We start from the raw sequence: 27,809 nt of genomic DNA, 5'->3' as shown, positions 1-27,809 counted from the left end.
GAAACCTTAAACCATTTCGAAAGTAGACCCTCTAAAGGTGGAAGAAAGTAGGGAATATCCCTGTCAATGTCCCTGCCCAGGAAAGTATCTTGGATTATCCAGATGGGCCCCACGCAATCATCCTTCAGCCCAATACCAGCAAGCCACATGCTCCTTTGAAGGCTCTAGTTCTTAAAAACAAAAACAAAAAACCTTTGTATTCCATGTGTACTGTGATTTTCCTTTTGAGACAGGGTTTTGCTCTGTTGCCCAGGCTGGAGGGCAGTGCGTAATCATGGCTCACTGCAACCACCTCCTGGGCTCGAGCAATCCTCCCACCTCAGCCCAAGCAGCTGGGCCTACAGGCGTGCGCCATCACACCTGGCTAATTTTTTGTATTTTTAGTAGAGACGGGGTTCTACAGTGTTGCCCAGGCTGGTCTCGAACTCCTGAGCTTAAGCAATCCTCCTGCCTCAGTCTCCCAAAGTGCTGGGATTACAGGCGTGAGTGACTGTACCAAGCCCTGTATTGTGATTTTTTAAAAAACAATTGTGTAAGACTTAGATTATAATTAATGTAGCATTGTTTTAAACAAAAAGTTTTGTCTGAAAATCTTTGAGTAAAAGTGACGCAGAAATGCCAGCTGCCAGGCTGAGAACACGACCTTTCACTTCCCCACTCTTTTCATTCAGCAAACATTTCCTGAGCTCCCTGCTAAGTGACTGCTCTGCCCTGTGCTGTGACTGGGCACACCTTCCCACCTTAACTAGACTTATTAGAGGAGGCAGTGGTTCTAATTTCCAGCAATTCCTACTGGGTAATACATTTGTAAGAGCTGCGAAGGAAACAGGGCTCTCAAAATTGAATGCTTACTAACAGCTTAGCCATACAGCAGTTTACTCCAAATACCCACACATTTGGGAAACCAAAGCTAGGGCTGAGGGGTTTCAAAAGGCAACTCTAGTTAACGTAAATGCCCTTATCTGGAACTCACCAGGTTACAAACGCCAAAATGAGCCCATTAACATGGGTTTTGAGAGAACGCTTAGGAAACTTCAACTTGGCAGATGAAGCTTGAACTTTGTTTCTAATTTTACACTTGCAAAACTAACAGCACTAGTAATTTTGAATGTTGGTAACTGGTTTTTGGATTCTCCACATGGCTACTGATAGATGAGAAAATGCAGGAGAATCACCCTATTCCTATTGATGGAGTCACCATCTGGAGCTGGTCCACAGGCTTTTGGTTTGTACTTCCACACTGTGCAAATGCTGCCCACTCTCCAAAAAGCACGTGCCCAGCCCTCAATCCCCTCTACATCTCAGCTCAAGCTTCACCTCCATCAATGAAGCCTGGTCCTTTCCTGCCTCCTGTGTTGCTTTGTTGCTGCTCACACCTTTGGACAAGACTTGCTGCCATTGACTCCCACCAGTCCCTATTCCCTGGAAGAGACCAAGGAAGCCCAGCTTGATCTCATTTGAGCTCCTAATTTTACAGAAATAGGGACAAAGGTTCAAAGGGAACCTCACAGGTCACACGATCAACTATGCAGCCTGCATTTAAGGCCTCTGGTAATCAAAGCAATGAACCACCTGTAAAGAACTGGAAGGTTGAGGGAAGCCAGAGAAAGAAAACGGACTATACTCCACCTCTTTCTAAATCAAATTCCAAAACCGTATTTCATCGCAACATCTACAAGAAATCCCTAAAATGTCAAGTTCCTTCACAATCTTAATAGGTAAAATTACCAAAGTAAAAATGAAGGGAGGAAAAGATGATAGAGAAGATAATATACATATGTTTAAGTACCTTGTGATTTCAAAAAGAACAGATTTTTTGATTCATAAAAGTAGACACCAGAACAGTACACCACCGCTCCCCTCTGTCCCTCGGATTATTAGGAGTCTGCGGGAGCTCAGAGCAGACAGTGAAAGTGGCCACCTTGAGGCAAAACACAAATGTAAGGGTCGATCACCAACCTGATTAATGTTAGCAGTGAGAATAAACACCAGGGGCTCCTCTTCACTGCTGGAGCTTCAAACGGTAACACTAGGAGGGTACCGTGCAGAGAGCCCTTTCTAATTTTTTCTTCCCCTAACTGAAAATGTACCATTGCCTGTATATTCTTCAAGGTTAGAAACTATCCACTATGATCATTCCTATCTTGCCCCCACGATAAATTTTTTTTTTGGGGGGGCAATCTCATTCTGTCACCCAGGCTACAGTGCAGTGGTGTGATCACAGCTCACTGCAACCTCCACCCCCCAGGTTCAAGCAATCTTCCCACCTCAGCCTCCCTAGTAGCTAGGACTACAGGTACATGCCACCACACCTGGCTAATTTTTCTTTTTGTAGAGACTGGTCTCAAACTCCTGAGCTCAAGCAATTCTAGGCCTCCCAAAGTGCTGGGATTATAGGCATTAGCCACCACACCTGGCCAACAAGCAATTTAAACTGTGGGCTCACTGCTCCGATTTAAGAGCAGAGAGATCTAAGTGTCTCTGTGACTTCCCACATCCAGTTCACTTTTGGCCCTCTAATTCGATTCAGTTGGGAACTAGACCAAATAGTGGGAGGAAGGACAGCAAGGTAGAGGGATGTAAGTCAGTCAATACTTGCCAATTTCTCCTCAAGCTTGCTGGTTGCTTCTCTCCTCCATCCGATCTTAGCCCTTTTCCTTATCTCTAGCTGCGCACTCTCATCCTGGGGCTGGAAACACCATCCATTCACTGATGACTCTCAAAATACCTCTTTCCATTCACTCGATGACTCTCAAAACACCTCTTTTCAGCTCCAGCCTCTCTCCTGAACTCCATACTCAGATATTCAATTGCCTACTAAACATTTCCACTTAACATCTCGTACTTAATACATTCAAAATAGAACTCAGCTTCTCCCCTAGCCAGGCTCGCCATAAGCATTCCCTATCTTTTTTTTTTTTTTTTTTTTTTTTTTTTTTTTTTTAAGAGAGTCTCACTCTGTTGCCCAGGCTGAAGTGCAACGGTGCAATCTCGGCTCATTGCAACCTCTGCCTCTTGCGTTCAAGCAATTCTCCTGCCTCAGTCTCCCGAGTAGCTGGGATTATAGGTGCCCACCACTATGCCAGGCTAATTTTTGTATTTTTAGTAGAGACAGGGTTTCACCATGTTGGCCAGGCTTGTCTTGAACTCCTGACCTCAACTGATCTACCCGCCTTGGCCTCCCAAAGTGCTGGGATTACACTACCACATCTGGCCTCCTTCCGTATCTTTATTTAAATTTTTTTTCTTTTGAGACAGTCTCTCTCTGTCACCCAGGCTGGAGTGCAATGGTGCAATCTTGGCTTACTGCAACCTCCGCCTCCCAGGTTGAAGTGATTTCTCATGCCTCAGCCTCCCAAGAAGCTGGAATTACAGGAATGTACCACCACATCCAGCTAATTTTTTTTAATGTGTATATATACACACATATATATACACACACTATATATTTATATATAAAATATGTATTTACATTATATAGATCTATAAATATGTTTATTTTTATATAAATACATAAATAATACACATGTATATATTATATATATACACACACACACACACATACTATATATATATTTAGTAGAGATGGGGTTTGAGATGGCCACATTGGCCAGGCTGGTCTCAAACTCCTGGCTTCAAGTGATCCACCTGCCTCAGCCTCCCAAAGTGCTGGGATTACAGGCTTGAGCCACCATGCCCGGCCCACTTCTCTATCTTACTAAATGTACACCATCTACCCAGGTGCTCAGGCCAGAAACCTAGGAGTCATCACTGATTCTTCACTTGCCCTTACATCCCACATCCAATGCATCAATAAAGTCTACAGGCTCTACCCTCCACATTTTACTCTGACTACTTCTCAGTAGTTCCTTTCCAGCTTTCTCACTGCTAACTTTAATCCAGTTTGCAATCAACCCTTTCATTTGTGTTTTGCCGCAAAGTGGCTACTTTCACTGTCTGCTCCGAGCTCCTGCAAACTCCTAAAACAACGGCCTGAGCCACCATCACGTCGTACCTGAACAACTATAGTATCATTTTAACTGGTTTGCTTCTACTCTTGTTCCACCCCAGCCCACCCTCCACAGAACAATTGCCGTTCTTTGCACATCTCAGGTCGTATCACATCACTCCTCTGCTTATAACCCTCCAGTGGGTTCTGATGGCCAATGGAATGAAATTTGAATTCCTGCCACATTCTACAAGGCCCATGGTGAGTGGCCCCTTCTCTGCCTCTCCAGCTGCACCCCTTCAAGTGTGCACTCCTGCCACATTGACTCCGTTTCTGTCCTTTGAATATAGCAGCCTCATTTCCATCTCAGAGTCACCGCAATCACTTCCTTTGGTTCCGAACACTCTTGACTCAGATCTTCGCTGGTTGCATCCTTCATATTCCTCAGGGCTAACTCCACCATCCCCTTCTCTCTCTCTCTCTTTTTTGTTTTTTTGGTTTTTGGAGAGGGAATTTCACTCTCGTTGCCCAGGCTGGAGTACAGTGGCATGATCTCAGCTCACTGCAACCTCTGCCTCCCAGGTTTAAGCAGTTCTCCCGCCTCAGCCTCCCGAGTAGCCTGGATTACAGGCATGCGCCACCATGCCTGGCTAATTTTGTATTTTTAGTAGAGACAGGGTTTCTCCATGTTGGTCAGGCTGGTCTCAAACTCCCAACCTCCCAAAGTGCTGGAATTATAGGCGTGAACCACCGTGCCCAGCCAACCATCCCCTTCTCACAGAGGCCCTTCCTTGAACATCCTAGCTATAGCTACCAGCTCTCTCTAAATCACTCCCACATTTACCCGATGTAATAATTTTCACAATCTTCATCAGTATCTGAGATCATGAAAGTCAGCTGTCCATCTGTCCTCCCCTGGAATGCTGTTAGCTCCATGGGCACAGGGACTCTTCTTCTGTTCCCTGAATACAACACCTAGAGCAATACCTGGTATATCCTTGGCATTCAATAAATGGGACGAATACAACCCTAGGTATATATTATTCATGCATCCCACTATTTTTCTTGGCCAAAAAAGTAGCAAACAAACTACTCACATTTGCAGGACATTCTATAATTACAAAGTCCTTCACATACACTTTTATTCAAATATCTCAGCAATTGGGGGGCAAGTATCTTCATTCTAGAAAATAAAAATCCAAGGCTCAGACATTCCCTGACATGGGTAGGGCTTCCAAGCCCAGTGCCCTTCCCACTGTGCTGCATTCTTCCCACCACAACGGGAGCCCCCCTCCTCCTCCATCTGGCCACACCCTGGCCATCCACCAGGAGCTGGCCCTCCTCCCACTTCCCAGGCACACAAGGACTTTGACGCCTTTGCTCACATTTTCCTGCCACCTTGCCCCCAACCCCATAAACACTGTCTCACCACCAATTACCAAGCTCCAGCTCCAGCCTTTACCTATGAATTTGCCTTCAAGACCTCTACTTAAGTTTCATCATCTCTAAGGGCAAGTGCTTCTCCCAATTTTACTTTACTAGGCTATAAACTCCTTGAGGGCAGGAAGCAGATCCTGCTTTTTTTGTAACCTTAAGGGTGTTTGGAGAAGAAAAATCAAACCCTATTTTTAAATTATACTAACTGGATAATCCAGTTGGGCAAGTATGATCTGAAATTCACAGTGGAACAAATCTAGCCTGGAATTTTCATGTATACACAGAAAGTTGGTTAAAAGGCTGAGGCTCTCTTTTGACTATAAACCACAACTTCACATTCAAAAGACTAGATTTCTAATAACCTTCTAAGAAATCACAAACATAGCCTACTGTCAAAGGAGGCAAACAAGCTATTATTGTTAATAATGCCCCAACAGCTATCATCTCCCATGCTCCCATATTAGGTACTCTGCCTAATAATATGAGACACTATAAGAAACAATAGTATAAGAGACACTATTGCCACCACCCATTTTACACATGTGGACACAAATTGAGAAGACAAGTAACTTGTCCAAGGTCACACAGCTGCTAAGTGACAAAACAGGAGTTGTGCCTAGCACTCCCCAGCTCCCAGATCTTGCTCTAAACCACACACCGAGTCTCCTTTCTGCTTGATTTGATGACATCACTACATCCCAGTTTACTCATTTAAAAAAATCTACTGTACAAGAGCATGGTCAGTTATAATTAACGTCTATTAAGTACTTTGAGATCTGTGCTGAAGGCCAAGTTAAAGGCAAAGAATACCTGTTACCTTTAACTGGAGCACAAGACCAGCAATTTTATCCTGGCCTTACCGAAATTTCACAAGATGCCTTCTTTCCTGCCTCCTTGAAAGAGCATGCTAGAACTAAACCTATTTTCTAGTGAATATGATGCTCATGGGACATTTGAGCCTGAGGGTTCTAGTTCTTAACCTGACTCAGTGCACTTTACTATGGGTGTGTCTCATTAAGAACAAGGGAGTTCATGCAATAAAGGAACATCCAAAGCAGAACGTGTTTTTAACATCCACAACTTTCAACTCCTTCAGTTCAAAGTCTTTACCATGTACTAGGGGGAAAAATGTGAAATCACAACCATCAATTTCAACTATTTAAATGGAATGCTAATAAGAGTCGTCAGATCAGGAAAATGGAGGAGGAGACAGGAAAAGAATTCTGGAATTCTGGTTCTATCCCTAGGATCTATTTTTGGTGTGACCTTGGTCCAACAACACTTGCTTCTAATCTCCCAACATAAGAATTTCAATAACCTCAAGGACAAAAGAATAACAACAGCAACAACATAAAAATCACAAAAGCAACTTGCCTGCATTTAAAATGATCAAGAATTCCACTTCGATTCAACACAAATTTATGAAGTACAGAAATAAATATATAACTAGTTCATTTTAAAATAAAATTGGGGCTGGGTGTGGTGACTCACATCCGCAATCCTAGCACTTTGGTAGGCTGAGGTGGGCGAATCAAGATCAGGAGTTCGAGGCCAGCCTAGTCAACATGTTAAAACCTCGTCTCTACTAAAAATACAAAAATTAGCTGGACGTAGTGGCGGGCGCCTGTAATCCCAGCTACTCAGGAGGCTGAGGCATGAGAACAGCTTGAACTTGGGAGGCGGAGATCACGCCCCTGCACTCCAGTCTGGTTGACAGAGACTCCATCTCACAAAATAAAAAATAAATAAATAAAAATAAAAATAAAATGTAGCTAGGCGTGGTGCCTCATACCTATAATCCCAGCACTTTGGGAGGCCCAGGCAGGGAGATCACTTGAGGTCAGGGGTTTGAGACCAACCTAGTGCACGCCTGTAATCTCAGCTCTCCAGAGGCCAAGGCACAAGTATCGCTTGAACCTGGGTGGTGGAGGTTGCAGTAAGCCAAGACTGTGCCACTGCACTCCAGCCTGGGCAACGGAATGAGACTCTGTCTCAGAAAAAGTAAAAATAAAATTAGCTCAAAAGTTTTTCAGCTGACCAAGCAATTCACACCAGTAAGACATCTCTCAAAGAGCCACAATAAAACACTGTCTACTGCAGTAAGGAAAAATGAAAGCCCAAGTTCTGATAATTGTCTCCAAGCAATCCTGTTCTTTCGGTTTCACAAAGCAGCTGCCAGATCTTGTCAAATGTGGCATTTAATCATTTCCTGTGCTTCTGAATTACCAGATACCCGACTTATCAGTCGCCAAACGACATCTGTGATTTGGAGTCCAAACTCTAGTGAGTTTTCCTTTCAAGAAACCAAGTCTAAGAAGCTGTATACACTGGATTGTGAGCTCACCATTTCTATCCCTGACCTTTGCACAGTGCCTGGCACATAGTAGATGCCTAGCAAATTTCTGTTATGGGAATAAAATTTTATCATTAATTCATCACTTTTAATAATTTTAAATTCTAGCATGTTGTGACCAAGCAGGTTTTTATATTTCAAGTGTACCAAGCATAAATATTATCAGTGTTAACTCAAACAATAAGATACACTTCTTAAAAGCTATTATCAAATAGTTCATCTGCAAAGGAAAAAGCGACTTTTTTCCATCATTTTTCAATAAAATAATTTCAATAAAAAAGCAACAGAAAAGATAGTCTTAAATGAGCTCACACCTGGTGGGTCGCCATACCCATTTTACTATTCCAGTAGTTTAGGAAATACAAATTTTTCAATGTTTTGAAAAGGAAATTAATATGGTCACAGTTTATTTTCTAAATGAGATAAATGAAACAACATGCTTAGCAGCTCTGCCAGAAAGTGCTGGCTGTCACCCAGTATCAGTTCTCCTCTTTCCCACAGTGAGAGACTTTTTAGCTGGGCGTAAGGCCACCCTGAATAAGTACTACTCAACTGAACCTCCCTCTTTAGCTGGACGTGCCACACAACTCAGTCCTGCTGAACAGGACGCGTGACAAAGCATCACACCGCTGCTTCCACTATTTTCCTTAGAAGACAGCATGCATGTGCCTTTGGCTCTGTTCTTTGTTCCTTTCTTCAGCAGCTGCCTGGAATGTAGGTGCCACTACCTTGAATTTGAGGTTGAGGCTCCAATGGTGGAGTAACAAGAGAGCGAGTCCTGGGTCCCGACATCTCAGACCAGCTACCCAGATTTTGAGAGGACGGGAAGACAAAGACAAAGCAAAAAGAAAAACCAAAAGAGGTCTTTCAGGCTTTTCTTTAAAAAAGAAAAGAAAAAGAAAACAGATTTAGAAATAGGATACTGTGAACAACAAAGGCAATTTAGAAAATATAAATACTGGCCGGGCACGGTGGCTCATGCCTGTAATCTCAGCAGTTTTGGAGGCTGAGGCGAGCAGTCACTTGAGGTCAGGAGTTCGAGACCAGCCTGGCCAACATAGCAAAACCCTGTCTCTACTAAAAATACAAAAAAATTAACCAGGTGTGGTGGTGGGCTCCTGTAGTCCCAGCTACTTGGGAGGCTGAGACAGGAGAATCGCTTGAACCCAGGAGGCAGAGGTTGCAGTGAGCCAAGATCCTGCTGACACAGGAGAATCGCTTGAAACTGGGAGGCGGAGGTTGCAGTGAGCCAAGATCCCGCCACTGCACTCCAGCCTAGGTGACAGCAAGACGGTCTCAAAAAAAAAAAAAAAAACCTACAGAAATCAAGTTATATGCCTAAACGTTTAAACTGTTTACTACTCCATTCCTGCACTTAGATATTCAAGAATATTTAGGGACCAGTATGGCTTGGGAACCAATTAGCAAGCACAGATGGTGGCCATAGCACGGGAGCACAATCCAGGGGCTCCTTGTTTATGAGGGCATTTCCTCTTTAGTTGCTGGGTTGTGGGGGGAAATATGTGGCGATTAGGGGGGTTCCTATGTGAACAGTGGCCAGGGAAGTAGAAAAGGAAACTCAGGGGGTTTGGGACAGAGCTATTTACAGGTTGAGTATCATTTTTCTGAAATGCTTGGGACCACAAGTGTTTTGGGTCTTTGGGTTTTTTTGGTTTTTTTTTTTTTTTTTTTGATTTCAGAATATTTGCATTAATACCTACTGAGCATCCCAAATCTAAAAATCCAAAATCCGAAATGCTAAAATGAATGTTTCTCTTGCACGTCATGTTGGCAGGCACTCAAAGATACTCAAAAAGTTTCCAGCTTTGGAGCATTTCAAGTTTTGGTTGTTCATATTTGGGATACTCAACCTGTACCAACTAGAATGAAAGTTATTTCAATATTTCAGCAACTACTACTTCATTTGTGTATACTGTATCAGTCCTACTTGGACTTGTTATTGCTGAGATAATACAGTGTATGCCTGTAGCAGCTACCTCCAGAAAGCGTCCATCTTTTCTGCCCCATAACAAACCGGCAGGCCACAACCACAACCAGAAATACCAAGAAAGTTACAAGAATGGTGGGTTCAAGTCCTGGCAGTACCACCCGTTAGCTGAGTATCACTAAGGATTATCTGTGAAATCGTTCTATCTAAATTTTCTCATAGGGTGTTGCAAGGATCAAATGAAACGATGGGCCAGGCACGGTGGCTCACAACTGTAATCCCAGAACTTTGGGGGCCAAGGTGGGAGGATTACTTGAGCCCAGGAATTTGAGACCAGCCTGAGCAACATGGTGAAACCTTATCTCTACAAAAAATACAAAGATTAGCTAGGCGTGGTGGTGCATGTCTGTAGTCCCAGGTACTCAGGAGGCCAAGGTGGGAGGATCACCCAAGCCCAGCGGGTTGAGGCTGCAGTAACCCGTGATTGCGCCACTTGTACTCCAGCCTGGGCAAGAGCGTGAGACCCTGTCTCAAAAAAGAAAAAATAATGTCAAGTAACTTTGTAAACTCTTAACACAGTGATGAAACATGAAACGCTATATGCAATCTTATACATTCCAACAAGCCACTCTAATTTTAACACATACATTTTAACAAGAGTAAAGTACAGCTAGGGCACAAACACTAAAGCCTTCAGGGATCCAACAGCTTGGGCATAAGGCTGGCAACTCTATTGTTGAAAAGACTCTACTAAACCCACTGATAGCGTAGCCTTTGGTCGTATCAGATGGTTAGGATAGAAAGGAATGAGGGCAGTCACTCCTCCAGAATCAGCCATGACCATTAAAACAACAACGCTGGCCAGGCCACTCTGCACTAGGAATTAATTAATCCCCCATTTAAGGTGAAATGAGGGAAGCACAAAGTTCTTCACTGCAGCACTGCTTTTAACAGCAAAGGATTAGAAATCATCTGAATACCCAAACGGGTTAAATAAATCATAGTTCATCCTCAAAACTGAGTATTATGCAGAGATTAAAAATACTTAGGAAGCTCTTTATTTACAAGATTGAACAGGCATTAAAACATACCAGGAGAAAAAGGGCAAGGTGCAGAAGAATCTACATGGCAAATGAGTAAAACAAAAAAAACAAAAAGAACCACTATGTACATATTTGCTTGTAAATGTATAGGTGGCTCTGAAGGATTCACAGTAAGCTGGTGAAACAATGGCTGCATCCAGGAAGAATAGGGTGACTGGAGATCAACGGTGGGAGGCTGACTTTCATTCCATCTTCGTAGTTTTAATATTTGTATCATGTGACTGTACTACCTATTCAAAAATAAAAATGAAATTTTAAAAATAGAAGTCAGTCCATGGACATGGGGGTCACCAAAAATCTTGCAGAGAAAATGATGGAGATAATGAGGTTAAAAAAAAATCAGTGCCCACGAGTCATGAAGCAAACCTTATAATTGCATAAAACAAGCTCACACATGCTCTCTTTATGTAGGCAGTTGCTGGCAAAAAGAGTCAAAGATTGATTTTTACAGCCTGTTCCAGAGGCATGACAACACATCAGTAAAGCAAGCTCACAAAAACGTATCTACTGTGGGCCAGGCACTGTGCTGGCAACCAGGGCATTACAATAAAGAGCGAATGTAAGGCAGAGGCCAAACTACATGGAAGAAAAGAGGTGCAACAGCTGAAAAGTAGATAAGCCTTCCTACAGAGTCCCACAGTCAAGTGAGCTACGGCATAAAATGCAATGACATCAGAGAGAGGAACTCTAACCTTCCCTATAAACGTCCATGGCACTGACAGCACTCAGGGGAACCTTTCAGCTCTGAAAATACATCCAACACGACCTCCTCACCCTTCATCCATCCTCCTTTCAGAAGGGACTGAATCTGTCCATTCCAGGGGAGTCCCACTATTCAGATGGAAAGCACTGTAAAGTGCTGTTTATAAATAGCTGCAGGGTCCAAATGCTTTAGTCCTGGATACCATGGGCACTCCTCAACCTGCCTGGGGCAATCACTTCCTACCGGGAGGAGCTGGGTTTACCCAAGCAGAGTGAGTCGTGGCCTGAGTCAGGCGCCTCGCCTTTCATCTAATCTAAAGCAATGAATGAGGGGTGTGGCGGTAACCAGGACTCCTTATTCAGAAACAGGACACAGGCGTTGGTGACCAATATGGGGAACACACAGCTGCTTCTGGATCTGTGGCCACAGGCAAATCCAAGCCTAGTTTCTAATGGAGAAATGTTTATCATCTGAGCAACTCAGGATGGCACCTCTCTATGATGAGAAAGAGATTCAGACAAGTTTGGTGGGACACGAACAGATGTGCTTAAGCTTCTGGTGACATTTTATAAAAACAGACACATTATCTAGGTGGACCTCTGCTTAGGGGTGAGGGCGGGATGGGGTTTTAGCGGGAAATGAAGCAGAAACAACTCAGGACAAGGGAGCTGTGGGCACAACTGTGTCTGTAGCTGTCTGCAGGACTATGACAAATCCTAGGTCTCCATTTCTTATTCTATGAAATGAGGGTGATGGTCTACCTTTCTAGGCCATTCCCCAAGTTCCTTCCCAACTTCTGCAAGTGGCAAATAGTTTCAATTGTAAAGAAATTCATAAAAACATTGGGTATTACTAGAATGTGTCTACTCTCTTTCACAGATGAAAACACCTAAGTCTTACGCACTGGGATCCAATTTTATTTTTTTTTTAAGAGACAGAGTCTCCACTCTGTTACCCAGGCTGGAGTGCGGTGACACAATCATAGCTCACTCTCACCTTGAGTTCCTGGGCTCAGGCCATCCTCCCACCTCAGCCTCCCAAAGTGCTGGGATCATTGGCATGAGCCACCATGCCTGGCTGAATTTAGATTTATTTTAAAGCATATTTTTAAGAGTTTCAAGTGTCAGGCTCTGTTAAAGCTCTAGACAAACACAGAAAAATCAGACCCAAGCCCCTGCCTTCAGTGGCCTCACAGTTCAGAACCCTCAGTAAGCTTTTATTCTGACAGCTAATAGATAGATAATATTTATCAGTTTCTATTCTGATAGCTCCCAAATAGCTTATTAGAAATCTCATCATGAAAACATCAGTAAGAAAAAAGACAGCCTATTAAACTCAACAGGATGAGGGCAACAGAGAAATTACTCATTACAAACTCAAGAATCTAAAGCTGCTCCCAGGTAATAGATTAACATGGCTCTAAAGGAAGCAGGGTGGGGGCAGGAATTAATGAACAAGGAAATTATTTGCAAGACAAGCTAAAGATGACCTTCCTACAAAGGACAGCTGTTAGTCCAATTGGTGTTCCCTGAACAAACAGGCACTTCCTTTCAAACTTCAAGCCACAAATCAAGCCTCAGCTTCAACCGAAACACAGAATGCAACTGAAACCACTCTTGGTTTCATCTTAAAGCTACCAAGAGTTAAGGAGTACTAACAACATATAAATGACAAATAAGCTAATATAGCCAGGCATTTTATCAGTTGCAATTTTCTGTTACTCAATTAAAAACTTAAATTACTTGGTTTTTCAAAGGCTGCTGGTGCCAGGTATACAACTTCTGAATTCAACTCATAGCAGTCCTTAACCAGATTGGAAAAACACACAATAAGCTATGAGACTAAATTTCAACTTGTACCATAAATGTTAAACTTTTAATTTCATTGCCACTAATACACATTAGAATATAGTATTAAATGATACATGATTTAGCACAATCATATATTGAGTTAAAGTTTGCTTAGCTTATCAATACTTTATGGCCTCATAATATGAAACAACACCATTTCCAGGCAAGAAATGATGTGAATATACTTAACAGTACTGAATCATACACTTTAAAATGGTTAAAATAAATTTTGTCATGTCTATTTTACCACAATTTTTTTTCAAAGTACCAGTGTGTAAAAGATCATTCTAAAGAAATGGTTACCCTGGTTCTTATTCTCTAAAAGCCTTTAATGTATTTGGGGAATCAAAGAGCTCAACGAATACCTACTGAATGTCCATTTCTATGTATTAGATTTGAACCAAAAATGAACAAGACGGACGTCTTGTTCTTAGGAAGCTCACAAACCAACAGGAATCATATCCATCAGGCAGACATTTATAGGGTGCCTTCCATATGCACAGGATTTAGAAAGGCCAAGAGGGCAAACAGGTGCTGTCTTATTTGCAAATACCCACACAACAGTGAAGGTTGACCAACGCTGACCTGAAGAATTCTGAGACTCCACTGAAAAAATGTTTTATGGTCATTTGGAGTGCCCTAGTAAGCAGGGAAAGGGTGACACTGGCTGTATTTGCTACCTCTCCCAGCCTACTATATAGGGCACATTTTAAAAACCCAAGATACTGTTCTATCAAGGGCAAGATTTATGTGGCATAAGTTTAACTCCAAGAATGGGCTATTTCACCAAATGGAAGATGTGTACGGCATACCATCAGGTGGACTGGGCACTGGGAGCTAGGTTTCAGGGCCCACATTGCCACCGACTAGCCGTCACTTGACTTTTCTGGGTCTCAGTCTTCTTTCTATAGAGAAAAGGTTGAGCTGGTCAGTGCTTCCCCACCATTTTCACAAAAGCACTGTATGATGGAGGCAGGTGAACATATATAGAGGCATACTGCAAAGCAACCACCAAAAGCTTGCAATGTCTTCAAAGACATGTTTTATATAAGCACACACTTCATTCTGTACTATAATGAAGCTTTTATACCATCACCATGCCACCTCAGGAAGATGTTTCATATCTGATTTGCAGCACACCAGGGGAATGGATGCCCAAGTCCTGATGACTCACACTTCTGCAAAATTCCAAAGATAGTCTGTCTTTCCTTCTGGACTCAGCTTTCCCTCAAGGTCTATACCAATCATCTTGAAAGAAGAAATTTGAAAAAGGACAATATTTTAAAACCCAAAGTGCTGATTTAACCTCATTTTCTACACTCCTGAAAATTCAAGAAGGCCATGTGTCCTTTTTTATTCAATATATGCAGTTAGACGCTGGATACATTGACTAGGATTACAAAGACAAATCAACCAGGCCAGCCGGAATAGGAAGCACAGCCTTGGCTCTCCTGCTATGTTCCCGGAGCTGGCTTCCACCCTGTACTACAGGCACCCCATATTAACCCCCTCCTGTCCACTCAGTCTGCAAGATACAGCAATACTGTGCCATCCAAGGCACTAACCAATTCTGGACCTGCAGACCCACATGGGAAGAGCTCTCTCCACACCTAAAATGAGCCTTGTAAGAACTCAAAATAAAAAGCCGTGGTTCTCTGTAGCTCAAATATAGCGCAAAGGTCTGCAGATTGCCAAAGAGTTTTAACATGTTGCCATCTTCTCTTTCTTCTTCCAAGTCCTGTACTTCCCCTTCCTGTCTTCATCAAGACAATGTATACTTCACGGCGGCCTGTGGACTGCCCTCCAGTTGCAGTCTTCCATAGGGAAAGTTAACCTTGGACCTGGCCCCCAAAGGGTAACCTCTGCTGTCCACCGGACTGAAAAGATAAGAGAGCTACAAAAACTCCCCAGTGTGAGGGAATTATGTTCATATCTTACTTTAAGAGACCCATAACAGTAAAGGTTGATGTTAATTGGATGTGCCAGGCACTCTGCTAAGTGCTTTATCCTCACCTTTAATGTTCACAACCCTTTGAGGTAGGTGCTATTAGTACCTCCATCTAACCAATGAAGACAAGTAATTTGTCCAACATCAAAATCCATAGAATGTAAAGGAGCTGGGATTCAAACCCACATCCATCTGCCTCAGTGAAGTTCTTACTCCTAATGAGGCAAACGTTTACATAACTACCGAGTAACTTAGAGCTAATGACTTATTATTCACTGAGAAATTAGAAGCAATGGAAAAACCTGGTACCCTTCCACCAGGACAACTAGCCACCTACCTGCATCAGTGCCCCTCATCCGGCCTTTCTTCCTCATGACTGCGATGAGCTACCCTTGCTCCAGTCATCAGGCCAGCTCCCCCACGGTACGTTCTCTCTCACCTACTCGGTTGGTGAGGTCACACCAACAGTTCTCCCCTCTCTTGCATTAACTTTTCCTTTTTGACTGAATCATCTTCATCAAACCAGCTCACTATAATCTTCTCCCATGTTAAACAAAACAAAACAAAAACCCACTATTTCCCCTTCCAGTCCCCATGGCTCTGCTCCCCTCTAAAGCAAAACCCCTCAAGAGTTCCTATGGTCTCCAATTCCTTCTCTCCTGTTCTCTCACAAACCCACTCCAATTAGGCATTACTCCCACTCCTCCCCATCAGTGCTCTCACAAGGTCGCCAGTGGCTTCTACGCTGCCAATCTCGTGATCAAATCTCAGTAAGTGTCATTTGATATAAATGATCTTTCACTTCCTTTCTGAAACACCATCGTGTGGTTTCCAGGACCACACACTCCCTCCCTCTCCTCCTATCTCTCCTCCTGCCATAGGTGTCAGTCTCCAGGGCTCTCCCTAACCTCCATCTGTAGGAACACCATAGGGCTCAGGCCTCGGTCCCCGTCCTTGGTGCCCTCATCAGTTCATCATTCTAAACACAACCTAGAGGCTCCTCTACTTGCATCACCAATCAAACCTTTCCAACTGAATTTCAGGCTTTTAAATTCAATTTTTTAAATTGACTCAGATGCTTACCCAACTGCCTAAATAACTCGCTTGGTTGTCTAGACACTCCAAACCTGACACATCTAAAACCATACTCCTGCCCCACCCCCAAAATCTATTCCTCTCACATTTCTCCCCAAACTGTAATAGAACTCCATCCTTCCAGCTGCTCAGGTCAAAAACTGGACACATTCTTCTCTACTCTGTCTGTCCCAACTGATATCTAGTCCACAGGAAATCCTGTTGATTCTACTTTCAAGACACATCCAGAATTCAAGCATTTTACTATCTTCATTGCTGCCACATTGGTCCAAAGCACCATCTGTTTATTATAGGAGCCTCCTAGTTAGTATCATTACTTCTATTCTTGTCCTCATACAGTCTACCCTCAAGGCAACAGGCCAGAGAAATCCATGTAAAATCCAGGTGAGGTCATGTCCTACTCTTCTCAGAACCTTCCAATGCTCCCCCCAATCTCATTCATGAGTAAAAGCCAGTCATTCGATGATCCATAAGGCCCTATACAATCTGCCTCCAAGGAGACTTGCTGCCTTGCCTGAACATGCTCCTGCCTTAGGGCCTTTGTGTTTGCCATTCTCTCTGCCAGGAATGCAGCTTCACCTTCTTAGCAAAGTCCAGGTGGCCCTATTGCCGACTACTTCCCTCCCCATCTGCACCTCCCTGTTCCCTCTCTCCACTTTATTTTTGCAGATCACACCAACCATTCTCCCCTCCCTTGCATTAACACTTCTGCATTAATTATTACTATCTAACATAACACACCTTTTTGTTTATGGTTTGTCTCCCCAGTCAGAACATAGGCAGGAATGTTGTCTATTTTGTTTGCTGCTGTAGCCCCAGCACCAGAACCATGCCAAATACATATTCAGTGAATATCTGTTGAATGAACAATTTCTATAGGAAAACCCCAAAAAGCTGGCCATGGTTTCTCTGGCAGGTCTAGAGCACATTCCCCTGTTGTTCAAATAAAGACAAAAATCCCTATTTCTTTTGGGTTAAAACAGAAAAGTATAAATCAACATGTACACACACACAGAGAAATAAATGAGCTTATAGAGCTTACATATTCTACGATATTGAAAAACCTTCTCAGCTGGCTTCTGGCATGGCTGCTAAGCTTGGGGAGAGGGATCATTGTCTCTCAGACCTTACCTCCCAGATCAACCTGAATGAGGGTCCTCACAATGCCTCTCCAAATTCCTACAACCCCTTCTCAATTAACCTCTGTAGCAGCCCTTTCTAAATAGAGGGCAAGCCTTAGAAGGTACTTTTCTTTCTAAGCTGGCTTATCTGATACAGTATCTGAAGGCTTTCCCATGTTCTTGGCATTAAAACACTTCTCTAGTCTGGGATTCCCAAAAGTCCTCCCTCAGTCTTGGCACCATCTAATTCAATAGGTGTCTCCTTCAGCCTTCCCCAAGGCCACTGTCCTTGCGCCTCTAAAAGGCCCAGCAGTGCCCAGACCCATCTCTCTTTGCACTTGTAAATTCATGGAAGTCTTCTTCATTCATCACCCAGGTCTTTAAGCCTCTCAACTTTTTCAAAGTATTGTCTTAAGTCAGCACCTGGGCCTAGTCTCAATAGCAGTAACGAGGCCTCACTGGCAAATATTAATAATATCCCTTTCCTAGAATTATGTCTTTGCATGTCCACCTGATCACTTCTGAGCCTCTTGGAACTCTTCCTTTTTTGAAAACTCTTGGGGCTGGGCACGGTGGCTCACGCTTGTAATCCCAACACTTTGGGAGGCCAAGCCAGGCTGATTGCCACAGTCCGGGAGTTCAAGACCAGCCTGGCCAACATGGTGATATTCTGACTCTACTAAAAACACGAAAAACATTAGCTGGGTGTGGTGCTGCACACTTGTAGTCCCAGCTACTCGGAAGGCAGAGGTAGGAGGATTGCCTAAGCCCAAGAAAGTCAAGGCTGCAGTGAGGTGAAATCGCATCACTACACTCTAGCTTGGGCAAAGAGAATGAGACTCTGTTTTAAAAAAAAAAAGAAAGAAAGAAAGAAAAAGAAAGAAAACTCTTGGGTTTTGTGTCACAGCAAAGCTGGATTCCTTAGGTCCAATCAACAGGTTTTCAGCACCTTTGATTGGAAAACAATGGCCTTTTTCCTACCTATCTCTAATCTCTCTGGAGCCTTGCAGAATTCTAAACATTTCCATTCCACAACTTTTATTGTTTCGATACCTTTGTTCTAAAGGGACATACATAATCACACTGCCAGTAAGTAACAGGCCATCACCCAACAAGATATATCAGGGGAATGGGGCCTAGGGAGGATTTCTTACTACCTTCAGCAAGGAGGAAGGAGAACAGAACAACTCCAAACTCTCAGTGCTGCTGAATGGGGCATCCATACCAGAGGCCAACCATTCCACCCCTTGGCTGTGATTCAGTTGGATAAGGATCCTCTTGTTAACTTTACATCACAATACTTTATCATAATGGCAGCATATCCGCAAGAGAAGGGCTCCTGATTCTGCAAGGACAAAGGAGGTATTTGGTTCAGGAAAGCTTAGGTTCGGTGACATTCTACCCTCTGGGTCTGAAATGTTTATTATCATTTGCATCTCTCTCTCTCTCAAACACACACACTTAAAACAACCTCAGTACAAATGAACGTCCTTTTCAAAATGAAGAAACCACAGTGACATTGATATCACCGAGCAAAGCAAACACAGCTCTTGGGTAAAGAGGCATTACCGGGTGCTTCCTTACTCTTCAAATCACTAACCAGTGTGCCCCTTTCAAATTATTGCAAAGTTTATTTTTATTTCTATACTCCCAGGCTTAGAAAGCATGTTTCTCTCAAAGGCTTTTCTTACACTATATCTGAAATGGCTTTTCAAAAAAGTAAGTTTCAGATTGTATGACATGCAAAATATACTAGCCGGTTGGCAAATAAACATGCAAGCGGATACTCATGGCTCCACGTCACGAGTTTTTGCCCTTTGTACTTGCATTTAGTCGTACTTCCTCCCATTCCCCTAATTCAGAACAGTCGTCTTCACCATTTAATTGGTTTGAGACTTAGTTTTCTAAACAGTCTTTTTGCCAATTTAGGATGAGATGAAGCGATAGTGGGACCCAACGTTGGAACCTGGCATGGGGCTGAACTGGGGAGGGTCTGCTGCCACACTGTGGCCTGTAAACAGTCTTCTACAAACATGCCAACCTCGGAATCGGTACACTGGTTTGAGATCATCTTGCTTTGTTTATCTAAACGGAAAAGCCAGACAGCAGATCTGATGGTGGTTATCAAGCCCTGTTATTAGGTTGACAGGGACCCACGCCGGTGAGAGGCCCATCTACCTGCCCCAGTTCAGGGCTAATTAACAATTAGCCTTTTAACTTAGTTCCAAGAGATCAGTGTCTGTAAATCTAAATGCCAGTTTAACAAACAAACCTGCGAAGGAAACACTACTTCCATACTCTGCCCACATACTTTCCAACCTTAGGCAGTCTTGTCATCAATAATCCACAAGCTCCTTCCTAGCAAACATTAGTGCCAAGCAAAAAACTAAGAAAAATAAATCGTCTTCAAACCTGCCCTGGGTGTCGTGCAAGTTATCCAGCCTCCTAGGGATGGGGGTGTGGGGGTGCTTTCAAGGTCATAGAGGTCTAAGAAGGCCTGGAAACCAGACAGGTGGTATTCCTTAGCAGTAAGCCCATCCTGTAACTGCACCACCCACCCTCCTTGGGTATCCAGCCCGCAGTCACTGCCCCGCCATGTCTGTGCACCCATCTGTCCACTCATCGCTGAACACTGAGACCTCACTGGGATTTATCTATGGCTTAGTGGCTATGAAGGGCTGCTAAGTAGAAGGCACGGCTCTTCTGAGACACACTTTCCAACTGGAGAATGGAATGGAAGAAAGGGAGAATGTACACTTAAACGTGATGAAAACCAAACCTAAAAGGAGAAAGCACACACACAACACAGACCGGGAAGCAGGGAAGATGAAGACTTTAGACCAAGTTTGCCCAACATGCTACGGCCACTGCACCTCTTACAGTCTTGGTTTCCTCACCTATTTAACAAACACAAAGTGTTCCCTCTGGACCAGGACTACTCTAATGTGCGAGGATCCTAGCTTCACAGCTGAAGGCAGGAAGGCCTACGAAGGTTAGGAATCCTGCACAAAGTCATAGCTAGTCAATGGCAGAAAAGGGTTTGATCCCACCTGGCTCTAGGCTCTGCTCTTAGTCACTACTTTATACTCTGCCTTCTGTGTAGAGGAGAAAAGCTAGTCTGACTCAAACGAAGAAGACTTTGAGAACAGATTCTTGGAGCACGCTTATGGAAACGGATGTAACAGATCTGGGCTGGGCTGAGAATCACACTTTTATAAAAGGTTGCCCAAGTAGTTACCCTGAAGACCAGCCAGGTTTTAGAACCCCTAAGCTTCCTTCCAGATATAAAGTTACTTGATTCCTGAGTTGTACCCAAGCCCAGAAAGGGAAGATGGGCACTGGGGACTGAGACTACATCCACTTCCCACTGCTGCAGTACTTCATCTTTACCATCATCCTCCCAGGAGCCAGTGGGGGTGCTACACAGATTCCCAGATCCCACACTATGGCTCCCAGGCTCACCCCTGGAGTGAGGAAGCAGTCTTCCCACCATCCTACCGAAAGAGTTAAATACATCCAAGATTCCCTTACTATCCTTGAAGAAATAAACCTACTGCTATCAATTCACAAGTGACTTCACACATGTACTACACACTTCCATTTGACTCCCACACTCCCGTCAAGTTGCTCTCAGAAGGATCTCTATTCCACAGCCATCCTTCTCTATCCAGCCTCATAACAACCAACCACCTCAGCAAGTCCTGAATAACCACTGCAGTGTAGGTCAGTCTGTATTTCTGGGGTTAGGTTCTAAAGTCTGCCTTTAGGGCAAAAGCCAAGTGTAACTTAAAATCACTCATGAAAATCCCTTAGCTGGAACCCCCGCCTTTGAAAAATCAAAAACCAAGAATTAACTTCTTGTACATTTCTTTGCTAAGCTTATAGCTTCTGTTTCCTCGGAGGCAGAAGACACCGAGGCCTGAGCAAGGAAGGGCGAAGGGTTAAAGAAAGGGATTTCTCCCTCTCCACCCTCAGCAGAAAGAGTTGATTTCACAGGTTAAATTGAGTGTATAATATCAGACTCTATCTATTGTATTTGCAAGGCATATGCTAGGTGCTAGCAGGCAAAGAAATGAATGTAAGACCCCTGCCCTCACACAACCTATAATCCAGTTGGGAGAGATTAGATCATCTCGTAAAGATAGTGGATATCAGTTAAGCACAAACCATTAGAATTGTCAGACACAACGTGCTACAGACATCCAAAGGAGTTAAGACATTGCTTTAGTGTAGAATGGGGAAATTTTAAACTGATTCTTAAGCTATGATTATATTCTTAAAATGGGCCAATTCAGCACTAAATCAGTGTTTCAGGCACAACTGACCCTGTCATCTAAGCCTACGACAGTATTTTCTGTTTTGTCTCACTATCCCTCTTGAAAATACCAAATAATTCACTGGCCTCACTGTCCACAGTAATATGGTGAGCCGAGGTCTTCAGGGAAGCATGCGTCACAATTCTGGTACTATTTGGTTATTAAAGCTTAAATTAAATCTCAATATATTGTTATGCTAAGAGAGTCTATATAACTGAGAACACAGGATAACCGCTTCTTTATAATAAAGGAATCCTTTTATATAAGCATTTAACCTGACTTCCTCAACAAATTATTTATACCATATAAATATGTTGACCCTTTTTTCCCCCAACCCTGTCATTACTTGGTCTCACACCAGCCTGTGTTAAAATTAAACTTGCCTATTTCTGCTTTCTTGCAGAGTCCTAAGACTTCCTGTAAGTCTCGCTGCCCGTTTTGGCTTTTTCTCTACTCTTAGCATTCAAGGTGACCCAGCAATCCCTGGAAGATGGCCCTGGGCCACATGGCACTCCGAGTGAATAAATGCAAGGAAGCAAGTGCTTAGGTACACATCCTGAATACAGCTCTGATTCTTGGCTAGCTATAGCCACACTTCACTGGGCTTTTTCAGAAGGGAATGGGGCGGGGGCAGGCAAAGAAGGACGGACCCAGAACTTGTTCCAAGGCCAGCTGGAATAGCATCAATAGTAAGAGTCCAGGCATCAATACTTAAATAGATAGCCCTGGCCTATGCATATAGGAAAGCAGTTTGATAAATCAACACAATATAGTACACTTCCAAAATTCAGACGCTTGCCGATTTCTCCAGGTCTGAAGAACATTTCTGGCTTTTCTATTTAAAGATGGTACCAGCATGGGTCAGAGACATCAAATTCAAATCCACATTCTGTTAAGATTCTGCTCAAGCTGAACTTTCAGCTTTGGTTTCTTCATCTGTAAAGAGAGGCAGTTGGACTAGATAATCTCTAGTTCAGAAAATATGATTTTAAGAGACGGAACATGACAAGTCTGAGAAAAGTCAAGAACAAACCTAGTAAGGGTCAGAACAGAAGAGAGAGCGGGCCTGGAGCATTTCTGGAAGACGGTGGTGATCAGAGAGACCCCATAAAGAAAATGACGGTTGGCAGAAATCCAAAATGACTTCATGAAACTATCTCTTATAGATCTCCTTCTTCTAGGTTCTTCCCTGTGGTCATATATAGATCCATCTCTTCCCAGAAGAGCTAAGAGTGATGATTCATAGGCTGGATATACCCACCGTCATCATCATATACCTTCCACCTCTGGAGATGACTCAATCTTAACTACCTAAGAGAAATTAAAGAGTCCAAGGTGCTCAGCCCCTGACCTCAGTCACTCGGCAGACCAACTCGGCTGACCATTGAGTAATCTTTTGGAGTCTGAAACTTCTTTAATATAGAGCCTGAAAACCTGGATGAAGTTTTATGGTATCTACTTCAATTTTATAGTCTCCAAAGCTTTATGAACACCCGACATGTTCTGAGGCTCTCTGACACAATATTATTCTGTCATAAAGTCATAACTAGAGTTTAAAATGTGACTGAATAGTTAAAGGCACTATAGAAAATTTAAACTACAAAAATTTATGATAGGTCTTCTATGATAGTGCATTTATCTGACGGTCCCATGCATCTTTGATATTTTACTTCTCCTTCCTCAAAGTCCCCTGTTCATTAAACTCACTTTTGTTATAAGTCTAATTAAGACCTATTAAAGTTAAGTTGCTTTGAACATGGGTTTCGTAAACATGACTGAGTTTAAAATATCATTACCCCAAAACAATAACCTTTGGCTTTACTCTGAGGCAATCTTACAATCACAGAATGTTTAAGACACCTTGTAAGGTACCTGACACACAGTAGGTACACAATTACTGCTTTTTAAATGATCATTAACAGCTACCATTTAGCAAGTACCCATGCCAGGCAGGCATTAAGCACTTTGCATATTATCTCTTAATCCTCATAATAACCCCAGTAAGCACTAATATCTCCATTTTACAGATAAAGAAATTAAAGCTCAAAGTAAATTAACAGCTGCTAATAAAAGGCCAAGAAGGAATCTCAGCTTAGGTCTCTCTCCCAGCAGGTCCCTGAAAGACCCCCACTGAGTTTTTCCATAGAATTTAGGAAGCTGGTCCAGAAGTTTTCTCAATCTTACTGGCTCTGCCATTTACACCCACATTCTTTACTGTCAAAGGTGACAACTGACCTGTGCTATGGCCTGTGTGTGCTGGTTCTCCTGGGACCAATGCTACTCCTGAAGCTGGAACACTTTACAAAAGCATGGGGGTGGGCAGCACGTGACATAAACCACAGCCTCTTTAAAGCGTGGACACTGCCTTTGGACTCTAGGAAACATACAGTCTTCCTTATATGGGGCCTCTCCCCTCTGTCAGCTGTTAAAAAGAGCATTTCTAGAAGGCACCAGACCCCACTGCAGGCTTAGCCTTACCTCGGGAGGAGTTGCCTCAGCCCTAATACCAGAGAAGCCCAGCAGCAGTAACAAGTTTTAGCAAGCATGCTGCTAACCTTCACGACACAGATTCCTGGCAAAGTCACGTTTTGCAAATCTCCACTGCCAGGATATTTCTTGTCCCAGTACGTTCCCTTCACACTTTTTGCTTGAACAAGTATTTCAAGGAAGCCACCGGTTTCAGTGGGCCTCCGGTGCAGAGAGAGAATGCCCAGGAGAATGAATTCCCTCTGCTGGCCCACAATCATTTCTGCACTGACAAGCTCAAATTCTACACACCAAGTATTCCGAGACAATAAATGTCATCCATTATCTGAGTTAACAGGAACCTTTCATTTCAGATTTACAGCTTAACAACAATTATTTCTGAGAGAAAGCAGAGTATAAGCAGCTGGCCAGGCATACAGCCTCAGACCACCCTCCTAGAGCTTCCCCACCCCCAGCTAATTTCTGTGCTTCACCTAGCAGGTGTTATCTGAAAAAAACTACTGACTAAAATTCAGGGGCTGCAACATTCACGAATTCCAAAGTTGTTAACCGCTGAAATCAAGAGGTTTCCTCCAGTTCTAAAATCCATTCGCCTCTCCTAAACACAAAATCTCTTCACTGTGGCTGCACTTTGCTTTCTCCGGTCTGTTGGTCCTGGAAGGTCCTGGTTCAACTCAAGGCCTGGATGGGGAGGGGAGACCTTTTGTTGCTACAGCCTATTTTTCAGTAGCACAGATCAAGAATGCAGCCCCATAGCGATTAAGGCGACTAAGCGCCAAAATACCCTCTCCGGCTTAAATAGCTCGATCATGTGGGAACCAAACACTGTTTAAGAAATAAAAGGAGAGGCCCGTAGTGCCAGTCTCCACTTTCTCCTGGGAGGTTTACCGCTACGGTCGGGGGTTGTCCCTTTCAAACCTTGTTTGCAAAGTCCAGGCTCAGATCGGACATTTTGCTTTAACTAAACCCTTGGCTGTGCCTGCCCAACGCAGGAGCCGAGCGGGTCTCGGGTGCGGCCGAGTACTCTGGGGGCTGGGCACATCACTCAGACTTGTTTTCTCAGCTGATCTAGCCCAGAGAACAGGTGCTTGGTTAATTTCTTTTTTTTTTTTTTCAGGCGCGTAAAAGTATATCCTAAGGAGCGCCCCCGCCTTGCTGGGAAAGTCATGCAGGACACATGGAAAGTGGCTTTCCAACTTGTGCGGGGCGCGCGAGTCTGCGAGGGAGACGGGGTGCACTGAGAGTTTGGAAAGGCCTGAACCATCCTGGAACTACGCTCCCTGCAAACCCACAGCAGAGCTGCGGTGACCCCGCACCCCACCCCCGCCCCAAACACACACGTGAAGCTCAGCAAAGCGTGCCACCTGCCGGGGTCTCAGCAAACATGCCCGGAGGGAAGGACCGGCGGAAAGCACTTTGTTTAAAACAGAAAAAAAAGTAAACTCTCCCGGGGCCCAGCCTAGCCCTCGGGTGCTCCTCCTTCCCAAGCTGAATGGGGGGAGGCGCCGCGCGGAGCGGGTCAGGGCGGGGAGCGGGTCAGGGCGGGGAGCGGAGTGCGCTGAGCGGTGGGTGCGCCTCCGCCGGCCCGGGCGCGACCCACCGGCCAACTCCTCCCCGGGGCCGGCGGGAACAGGGCGCGCCCTCGCCTCTCCTCGCGCTCAGGCCGGCGCGCCGGTGGGGGTGGGAAGGGTCGGGGAACTCACAGCCGCTTGTCCTCGGGCTGCAGTTGCCAGTGCATGGCCAGCGAGAAGCCGAAGAGGCTCCCAGGGTCCCCATATTTCCGGATCACGTTGTCCTCCTCAGCGTCCAAGTTGAAGGCTGAGCCGAGCCGGGGCAGGAGCCCGGCCGACAGGTAGAGCAGGCACAGCTGCCCCGCGGCAGCCATGGGCGGACGCACGGGGAGGGGAGCGGGGACCTGCAGCGGCCGCCCTGCGCTCCGGACTGAGTCCGAGGCTGCCGCGCTGCTACCGCCGCGGCCACCTTCACCTCCTCTTGCCGCTGCGCCCAGCCCCACCCCCGGGACGGGTCGCGCTCTCCGTCCGGCCGCTCCCCCTCGCGGGCAGCTAGCGACCGCTGAATGAGCCCGTTGTTCTCTGGAGACTCGCAGGCGTTTTATCAAGTGACGAGGACGCCGGCCCCGCCCCTCCCCACCCTCTCGCCCCTCCTTGCGCGCCGGCGGCCCGGCGCACCGCCCGCACCTAACCCGCCGGCTCTCGCCTCTCCAGCCGCCCGGTACCTGCCCGGAAGCCACGACGTAGGAGACCCGGAGGCGAGCTCGCGGCGAAGCAGCCCCACTCCGCCGCCCGCTCTGGAGAGAATTGTGGTTGCCGAGCAGCGCAGAGCAAGGGAGACTTTACTACCCGTTATAAAGAAAACTGCAGGTGATGCACCGGGCCTCATTGCCTGAGCAGCCTGTTCTCGCAGATGTGGGCCCACGTGCAGATGCATACGTCATTCATTCATTTCTACAGGTGTTTGTGGAGTGCTTAAGGCGTGCCCAACACTTCGGGACTACAGCTGTGTAGACTGTGCTGGGTCCTCAAAGACCTAACCCTCAAAAATGATCACAGCACACACCTTGATCGTGCTGTATAATGTACACAACCCAGCCATTACCTCAATTCATCCTAACAGTCCTACGAGGTGGGTGTTTCTTTTTGCAGATCAGAAAACCGAAGCTCCGCCTTGCCCCCAGATCACCTAGGATTTTGCCCAGGTGACCAGGAGAGCTTGTGGGAGAAGTCACACAAGTCAAGGATAGGTTGTTTAAAGTGGCGCCAGGAGCTCAGGCGATGATGCCTTTCTTTCCTAGCCCCGAACTTTAAGAACTAGTTGTGGCGAGAACTGCTGGGCCAAGAGACAGCTCCGAGTTCTGTGTGGGTGGCATGAAGACTCCTGCCTCTAGGACATGAGGCGGGGCCCCAGTGAGGTGTTGGCCCTAGGGGCAACCTTATCCTGCAGGGGTTCTTAACCCGAGGAGAGAGAATTCATTCAAGGGTACTGTGAACTTGGATGAGAAAAAATTTACATCTTAATTTTCACTAACCTCTGACATTTAGCATGTTTTGCCATTACGAACGTAGACAACAAACTGCAGTAGCAGTAGGATAAGTATTTTTTTTTTTTTTTTTTTTTTTGAGACGGAGTTTTGTTCTGTAGCCCGGGCTGGAGTGCAGTGGCCGGATCTCAGCTCACTGCAAGCTCCGCCTCCCGGGTTCCCGCCATTCTCCTGCCTCAGCCTCCGGAGTAGCTGGGACTACAGGCGCCCGCCACCTCGCCCGGCTAGTTTTTTGTATTTTTAGTAGAGACGGGGTTTCACCGTGTTAGCCAGGATGGTCTCGATCTCCTGACCTCGTGATCCACCCGTCTCGGCCTCCCAAAGTGCTGGGATTACAGGCTTGAGCCACCGCGCCCGGCCTCAGGATAAGTATTTATGACTTAGTAATCACTAGAAACCATTGGTTTTACATCACATCACAGTTGTGGCAAATATCTCAGA

General features: G+C 44.8%; 1 protein-coding gene across 2 annotated transcripts in view; it reads right to left on the bottom strand.

The window, feature by feature from the left end:
• The window catches only part of ITGA6 (integrin subunit alpha 6), a 78,256-nt gene extending 51,832 nt beyond the window's left edge, over positions 1-26,424 (bottom strand). For both annotated transcript variants that reach the window (XM_031651360.1, XM_031651361.1), the window contains exon 1: positions 26,014-26,424. In XM_031651360.1, the coding sequence (XP_031507220.1) occupies positions 26,014-26,195 (182 nt within the window). In that variant the 5' untranslated portion in view covers positions 26,196-26,424. The remainder of the gene's footprint in view (positions 1-26,013) is intronic.
• Between the last annotated feature and the right edge of the window lie 1,385 nt (positions 26,425-27,809).

The sequence above is a fragment of the Papio anubis genome, chromosome 10 (assembly GCF_008728515.1).
Source record: "Papio anubis isolate 15944 chromosome 10, Panubis1.0, whole genome shotgun sequence".
Classification (NCBI taxonomy): domain Eukaryota; kingdom Metazoa; phylum Chordata; class Mammalia; order Primates; family Cercopithecidae; genus Papio; species Papio anubis.
This window is presented reverse-complemented; position numbering and strand designations above follow the sequence as displayed.